This window comes from Parastagonospora nodorum, assembly GCF_000146915.1.
Source record: "Parastagonospora nodorum SN15 chromosome Unknown scaffold_35, whole genome shotgun sequence".
Taxonomy (NCBI): domain Eukaryota; kingdom Fungi; phylum Ascomycota; class Dothideomycetes; order Pleosporales; family Phaeosphaeriaceae; genus Parastagonospora; species Parastagonospora nodorum.
Window position 1 is genome coordinate 221,371 of NW_001884583.1, and position 8,242 is coordinate 229,612.

At 52.2% G+C, this 8,242-nt stretch overlaps 3 protein-coding genes across 3 annotated transcripts; 2 read left to right on the top strand and 1 right to left on the bottom strand.

The window, feature by feature from the left end:
- Positions 1-3,244: 3,244 nt before the first annotated feature.
- Positions 3,245-5,302, top strand: SNOG_15060 (hypothetical protein; the record flags this gene model as incomplete). The annotated part of the gene is made up of 6 exons (XM_001805171.1): positions 3,245-3,358; positions 3,680-3,724; positions 3,899-4,292; positions 4,340-4,711; positions 4,764-4,912; positions 4,969-5,302. The coding sequence occupies 6 exons, from the start codon at positions 3,245-3,247 to the stop codon at positions 5,152-5,154; spliced, it is 1,260 nt and encodes a 419-aa protein (XP_001805223.1). The 3' UTR covers positions 5,155-5,302.
- Positions 5,303-5,368: 66 nt separating this feature from the next.
- On the bottom strand, positions 5,369-6,990 carry SNOG_15061 (hypothetical protein; the record flags this gene model as incomplete). The annotated part of the gene is made up of 3 exons (XM_001805172.1): positions 5,369-5,463; positions 5,555-5,726; positions 5,770-6,990. 3 exons carry the CDS (start codon positions 6,988-6,990, stop codon positions 5,369-5,371), a joined length of 1,488 nt encoding a protein of 495 aa, XP_001805224.1.
- A 472-nt stretch (positions 6,991-7,462) lies between these two features.
- On the top strand, positions 7,463-8,196 carry SNOG_15062 (hypothetical protein; the record flags this gene model as incomplete). Its single annotated transcript, XM_001805173.1, has 2 exons — positions 7,463-7,865; positions 7,949-8,196. The coding sequence occupies 2 exons, from the start codon at positions 7,463-7,465 to the stop codon at positions 8,194-8,196; spliced, it is 651 nt and encodes a 216-aa protein (XP_001805225.1).
- Positions 8,197-8,242: the final 46 nt, after the last annotated feature.

Sequence of the window (8,242 nt, forward strand, 5' to 3'; positions counted from 1 at the left end):
CCACGTTGCACAGCACCATCCTCACCTTTATTGCGGCCGTCGCACAGCTACGATGGTGGCTATGGTACATCGTCTCGTACTTTCCCATGGGATTGAGCGGCCTGCGTTTTGCAGCGCGCTTTGGTGGTGGCCGCGTCGCTGCCTGGATGAACGACTAAGCAAGCAGTACGATACCAAAGTGGCGGAGTTCGTTTATCAGGACGCGACGCGCGTCGACGCAAACAATACACTACATTCACTACAACCTCTCTCTCTTTCTCACACACTTTGTTCCGGTTCGTGGCGAAATCACTGTCTCCCGACTGGGGTTCCGGAACAAGGCTTCCTCGCCAGTCACGATGCAGCATCACGTTCATCATTTCTGCTTCGCTCGTCTTCTGTGGTTGATCGGTGTGGGCAAGCATACAATCACATGGCCTCATATCATTGTAATAAGTTAAGGGAAATGTGCCACACCATTCCAGCGCCACCTTGCTCCTGGAAGTTCCCGGGCCCCGTTAGCCCCGTTTCTCATTTACCAACTTCCTCACACACCACACCGCCAATCGCAAACTAGGAAGAACCGGTTTGTTAACAATTCGGCGAAATACCAGTCTCCTCATGATGCCCAAGTCTGATGGGATTTACGAGTCAGATATACACCATGTGAGGTTCAAACAGGCTTTGCATTCGATGCGAGGCCGAGTCCGATTGTCTTACATTCCTGTTTTTCTTTCTCTTCACTCAAGTAGATACGATGCCTTGGGCGGAAGCGCATCCTCACCTCGTGGCTGCTCGGACCCACCGATATCATCTCGCGCTTCACTTGCCATGCAAAGGGTTACACCTACCTACCTCAACACTTCAGGGTTCAAAGAAGCAACGCAGCGCCGTTGCGACGATCAATGTTTCCGTCGATCACCAAACCCCCAGGGTCCAGCAGCACCCTTCGTTCGGCGTGTTGATCTTCCCCTCGCCTTCACCGCCTGCATAGCTCTACCATACCATACTGACGCTAGCATCGCAAGCGTACTAAACGGTGCGTGCATGAAGCCAGAAGATAGGGCCCCCATGACCCAGTGCTGGTGTGGCTGGCAGGGTTTAGAGTTTCCCCGCACCATTTGGGCGCTTAATCTCAAAGGGGGGACATGAATCGCGCAAAGTCGGAATGAGATGGGAGGGGAGAGATAACTTTGGTCTCACGCGGCGTTGAGCGGTGAGTAAGCGCGCTTGGGGCGGGCCGGAGCATATTTTGAAGCAGTGATGAAGTGGTGGTAGTGTAGTTTTGGAGGGGCAGAGGAGGGGAGTGTATGACGACATTGGCATCGTCGAGTAATTAGGTATTACTTTATATTTGGACCTGCGCGCGCGCTCCGATGGAAGCGGTGAAAGGCCCAGCCGAAATTTAAAATGTGAAAACTAAACATACCGCTTCTATGATGACTGCGCGTCGCGTCGCTCGGGCAAACAAGCCGGTTGTTTCGATGCGAACATGTTCGCCTCGCCTTGCCATGTCGATCCGACCGGCCTTGGAACTTGCATGCTGCGAAAGCAAGCGATGCGAGTGAGGGAGAAACAAAAGGGTAAGTCAATACTCGTAATCGTGTTCTATACATAGCACCGCCGAACAAAGTCTGGCCCAAGCTCGCATCTCGCCGTCAAGCGCTGCGTTCAGTTTCGCTGCTGCGATGCGCCATGGAGGTAAATTCGCACCGGTCTGATTTGGGTGCTTACCACAGCAAGGCGAAGTATGCGATGCGAGATGGGATGGGATGGGGGATGTGAGATGTGTGCGACAGCACGCAACTCGCAGTGTGGTTGATGTCGCACGTAGGCGAGATCCGATCGCTGCTATTCTGTGGCGCATGGGTGTGTGAGTGGGTGAGATTTTAGTATGTAGGGCTGATGAGATGCTTGGATGTGTTGGTGGAGGAGAGGCCTGAAGATGGATGCGAGGTTGGATGCGTTGAAATGAATGCGTGGAGATGGGTGTGGTTGGGGGGAGAGGATCTGGGCGACGCGGCGAGATGGGGTATGTTGGTGCTCGAGACGGGATATGGAATGTCGGACGTGATATGCTTGAATGCTGCGGGGAACATGTTAGGATGTTATCAGATGAATATGTACATCGAAATGAGGGATGGTTTGGTGGATGGGTATTTGTGGTGAGAGAATTGTGTTGATAATAGGTGCTTCATCGAGGTACACAAGGCTAATGGACTCGAAATTCTTTTCGGCGTGAGAGGTCGGACTGGAGAAGAATTTCGGTCTGGAAGTCGCACAAGTTGTCTATGTAAACTGGTGAGCGCCTGGTGGAGTTGTGCCTCTTTTGGTGCTGATGAGATTGAAGGTCAAATTCGTGTTGGATGGACGCTTGTTTGGTTACTGAAGCCAGAATGTCTCTGCAGGTATAGTCTGTATGATAATTTTATGCGGTCACATTTAATTCAAACCTGCTATTCAAAGTTAAATAGAAAGTCTGTATTTAAGATAATGGAAGTTGCTCCACATCCCGATGAGAGTTTGCTAAACCTGCAACTGCTCTGCTCTACATCTGACATGATTACGCCGAATTAAAGACGATGTTGCGCCGTACGCCTCAAGGAAAGGCTCCAAGTCAGCATTCAGGACTGACTGCTCTTTGCGAAATTCGATTGTTGTTGTTGTTGTTGTTGTTGAGAAATCGTCCGGCAACTGCGAACCCTCACAATCCCGTCTCAACCTTCATGACACGCCGCGGAGCTTTACAACCATCACCAAAAGCTTACTCTTCCCTTACAAACATCACAAATCCACAAACACTTCGTCTCGGCCCGTCATATCCACCGCACAAGATGAGCGAATAGGCGTTGCCAAAACTCCGCTCTTTCCCGGTGATGCCCCGCTGTACCCCTCCTCGCAGACGTCGGCAGTTCCATAGCTCACACGCGTCCACCTTGCGATGCCCTCCCGTTGAGGAAATACTGAGCCTGAGGCAGGGGTGCTACTCGTTCGCATGCTCCATTGGACAGTGCCAAACGTTTTCCATGAGCAACGATGATCGCAGACCGGACAAGGTGTGTGGGATGCGATTCCGTCAGCATCATGCTATCTTGTGGGGTCCCGAGTGTGGGGTCATTAAAGCATGGTGCATTTCCGCGCGAGACTATCCTACATCTTTAAACTTGACTGACGTTGTGCTACCTGATCGCATCTTCCTGCACGTCTGACACAAATCCACGCACTCATCTCAAGCAGTCAGCACACTCCCGGCGATACAGTCAACATGGCCACCAAGCTCGATAACCCGAGAGAATACCAGGACATTTTCCATTGGGCTGAGACGCAGAAAGATGGCGCGGTCCCTTCGTTTGGAACCAGGAAGAATGATCCATATGAGGTGAGCTTACGCCTTGATCGTGCTTGTCAATACTCGCTGACCCGCTTACCTTGCAGTACCAACCGGGTTTCGGAAACAGCTTCGAGTCTGAGGCCGTTCCGGGTGAGCATGCGCCCAAGTCCGTCATGTCGCGATGATGTCTGACGAAAGCGGTTTGCGATTACAGGCACTATTCCCCAAGGACAAAACAGTCCGCGTAACGTCAGATTTGGGTTGTACGCAGAGCAGATGACCGGCACTGCATTTGTCGCGCCCAGACACTTGAACAAAAAGGCAGGTGTCGCCCAAATGCGGGAAAGTTGACGAGCTGACGTTGCATAGGCATGGCTGTACCGGGCAAGACCCGCAGTTGCGCATCAGGGATTCGTAAGTCCACATCTGTCAGACCTCTTTGGGCGTGATTACGCTCTCAATCTAGCACACGAATTCTGCACAGCCAGAAGCAGAATATTGACATGGGGCAACCATGTTTGCTGCGGCTGCGCGCTTTGCAATACGATGTTGAGTTTGCCGACGTCATGTGCTGACGACCGCGCCTAGACGGACCTCCCCGACAACGAAGACACCGAGTCTAACTTCTTGCCGTCAAACAAACGCGTACATCTCTCGCCTACACAGCTTGCGTGGCTGCCGTTCGATATCCCAACAAATGGCGAGGTTGATTTCATCCAGGGTCTCAAGAGTATTGCCGGCGCGGGAGACCCGACACTTCGCGAGGGTTTGGCGGTGCACACATTCTTGGCCAACACTAGCATGAAGAGGAAAGCGGTCGTAAATTCTGATGGAGACTTTTTGATCGTGCCTCAGGAAGGCGCACTGGATATTCAGACAGAGTTCGGCATGCTGTATGTACAACCTGGTGAGATCTGCGTTATTCAGAGAGGTCAGAGGTTTAAGGTGAAGGTTGAGGGGCCTACCAGAGGTTACATCCTGGGTATGTGATGGTTCTTGCACTGGTATCCAACTGCTGACGATGATCAGAAATCTGGGGCTCAAGCTTCCAGCTTCCAGAACTTGGTCCCCTGGGCGCTAACGGACTCGCCAATGCTCGCGACTTCCAGCACCCTATTGCGAAGTACGAGATTGAGCAGGAGGCATGGGAGATCGTGTACAAGCTTGGTGGCAAGTTCTTCAGCTGCTCGCAACAGCACTCACCCTTTGATGTAGTTGCATGGCACGGCAACTACGTCCCGTACAAGTATGACTTGACCAAGTTTGTCAATGTTGGTTCGATCTCGGTCGACCACATCGACCCGTCGATTTTCTGCGTTTTGACCGCGCCCTCGCGGGACCCAGCCGCGCCTCTTGCGGACTTTTTGATCTTCAGCCCCAGGTGGGATGTTGCTTCGCACAGTGAGTAACAGCGGCAAAATTTGTAAGATAGAAATGATGCTGACACTGCCAGCTTACCGACCTCCTTACTACCACCGCAACGGAGCTTCAGAGCTCATGGGTCTGATCTACGGTGAATACGCCGGTCGATCTGATGAGTTCCAGCCTGGTGGCGTTAGCTACGAATGTGGATTCGTTCCCCACGGTGTTGCTTATGAGGAGGTAAGAATGTCTTGAAATCCCCACCTAATCCCAATCACATGCTAACAAGACCATAGTTCAAAGCCGCCAGCGCTGCACCACCGCCTGAGATGCAAATTTCCAAGGGCGCAGTTGCGTTCATGTTCGAGAGCTGTCGCATGTTCACGATCGCGGACTGGGCGTGGAACAGCAAGAAGAAGCACGAGCATGACCCGAAGATGTGGGATAACCTTGGTGGACAATTTCTCCAAGCACAAGGATGAAGTTGAGAAACTCTTGTCAGAGGGTGTGAGAAAAATTGGGCTCAATGGTCGCTGAAACTGTTCTTGAGAAGAAGATGTGGTACGATATAGTGCCTGATGATTAGCCATCAATCAAATGACATGCCATCACCTGCTTGATACCATAATATTCTCGGTTCGTTAACTATGCGCCACAGCCTTTTCTAGTGCATGGTGACATTTCGGCTTTCAGCGCTCAGTCGTGATCCCATCCATAACTGTCCGGCCAGTCCGCCGCTTCATCATCGAATCCGTAGTCCGCACGCTCTGCCAATTCTGCGCCTTGCGGCCCTAGCGCTCGCAGTTGGTCCTTGCGACCATTGAACTCCTCGCCATACGGTTTAAGTTAGACAAAGTGAAACATGTATGGCAGGAGACTTACTCAAATTCATTCGTTTGTAGCGAAAGTCCAAAATGAAGGAGAATTGAATCGGACTGTCGATGAAAAAGTTTGCGAGATCGAGCAGCTTGTAGGGTATATTATCCAGTGTGAGCATTGGGTAGCGGATGTACAGCCGCTTGATCTGCGGAAGCGCTTTGTGCAGAGACTTGTCCTCTGGATCAAGTAGAAGGCATGGGTCCCAGTTCGGGACTCACCTCGAGCATGAGATGCTTGATGGTTGGCGGAAGGGTCTTGACGAGATTTAACAGCTGATTGGGACGAGCGACGTCCGCAGGGCTAAGTATCATTGCCAATAGTCCCGCGTATGTGTCGAGGACCGGGAAAGAAGCGAGTTGGCTGAAGTGGCCGGCGATCGAATTTGCTTGTGGCGGATTCCGGCCTAGCATCATCGCATCAAAACTGAGTCGTTCCAGACTGCCACTTTGACTTCGAAGAGCTGCGTCGACGACGCGGTACCAACCAGACTCTTTGCTCAACCATATGTCTCCACAAAAATAGAAGTTGAGAAGCGAAGAACAGCTCTTTATCATGGCGCCTACTGCCTCCGCAGGCAAGGCCCCAGACAACCCGAGGCGCTTGATGGTAGAACTGTGTGCAGCGCACTCCCAAGCGTCCTTGTCTTTTGACCACGCAAGACAGGCTTTCTGGAAATCGTCCTCTCTTGACTCGTCTCCGGCCAAGAAAAGCGTCTCCAATGAATGCAGATTGAAAATTGCGGAGATGTCGCAGGGGCGCAGTGAACAGTATGGAATCCTGACGTGAGATAGATGTTTGAAGCTGTGACCTGAGCTGAATGGCAATCCACGGGCAACGTGCAATAAGTGTCGCAGGTATGCCGGAAGTCTTTTCCCAGCTGAAAGAAACTCCGATTCTGCATGAAATTCGACTAGCTGGGGCATTAGGCAGATTTGGACTGCAAGTAATGCATCGCCACAGCCATGCAAAATGTCTCGAACCCATTGTTGAGTGAAGGGTACCTTCAGCGTGTGGACGAAATCGATAGCTTTTGATATGTCCGACAAATGTAAACTCGATGTGTCCGACAAATGTAAACGCTCCTCTTCTCGTTGCCAGAAGATACTCTTGGTGAAACAGACAAGCTGTGGCGCATCCAGAGTAGTATGCAAGAACTTTGCGAATATCTGCATGTCGTCTTCGTAGGTGATGGCGAACCAAGAATAAAGAAAGGGAACTGATAACCTGTTGAAGCGGCGATTTACAAGAGTGAGAGCATGGACCATGGGCTTTCCTTCGGTCAAGTTGTCCAGTCCTTCGATCATCAAAACGAGTAGCTCGTCTGGTAAGTCGTTGATGTTTGTGCGTAATCCGACGCGCCTCTGTCGCCGCGCCGGCGGCGCGATGTAAATGGGTTCGCCCAGCGCTGTGCGCTCTGCTTGTGCACTTGTAAACACCATCGTTGTCAACGATTGCAGTTCAAGGTGTAGTGTGGTGCGCGAAGTGGGAAGAGATACGAGCTTCAGTTTGTATTGATCAGGCTAACGGGGTCCACTAGCGGGGTCTACTAGCGCAATTGTGTAACGCGAGAGCACGTGATATGCCCACTGCCCAAGTGTCCTCTGCTACTGGAGGGCACCCTTCTTTACAAGCACCACCACGGATCGTGTCTCCTTCTCGGGTCTGTACGACCAGAAATGAAAGCAAGTCGAAACTCAATCGCCCTGCGTGGTGTTGGGGAAACATGAAACATTCCTATAACGTCGGGTAGGCGCTGTGAACTGGTTGGCTCACAGTGCGACCTTGCACTGCCGCGAACATCCTTGATCTACGCTCAGCCCTGTGTCAGGCATGCCAAAACATGGCCGCCCTGAGGCTGCCTCGCCTTCCTTACTTAACATCCTGCGCTTCGGTGAAGTCTGATCTTCAAAAATGTGGTCTGCGACCTTACTACTAATCTTCGCGATGCAAGTCGCCGCGCGTGGCAGCGACGTTTGGTTGGGCGCGCTACCCAACTGCTGGCAGAGATGCTTCGCCAACACCGAAGATGGCTGCTCCTCCAGCTCATGTAAGGCGCGCTTGAGTCGCATGAAAGGACGCGCTGACAATACCACAGGTGTTTGCAGTACAGCCGAGAGTAGTGAATCATACCTGTCAAAGGCAGTGTCTTGCGCTGTGCAGAAATGCGACGCTGAAGAATTCGCCCTTGAGCTAGCCCTCGGGCCTCTTCAGCTTTTATGCTTCGGCCTGGGATGTCCTATATCCAAGGACGTTATGGACGAGGCATACGCCGCAGCTTCCGACACCGAACCCTCCGCGCCGAACCCTACAAATAGTAGGAAGGCAGACCAAACAACGTCAAGGGCGCGCAGCGAAGCACCCGAGGTGACCAGCATCGTCCGGTCTACCTTGACGCAGACGACAACGGACAGCAATGGCAATACTCTGCAGGTTGTGGTACCGATAGCGGTCGGCCCATCAGGCATTGTCACTGGTTCGTTCTCAACTTCAACGATGAGCGGGCAAGCAACAACAACAAGCGCGACCACATCTCTGAGTCCATCGGCAGAACCTTCTCTGCCCGAGCTCAGCCTATTTTCACCGTTGACACCGACCGCAGCCCCTCAACGGACGGGTACGGGAAGCTCGAGTGGGGGCAACGGTAGTCCGTTTGACATGGCAGGCACTGCAAGTAGATGGTCTATTCCCATA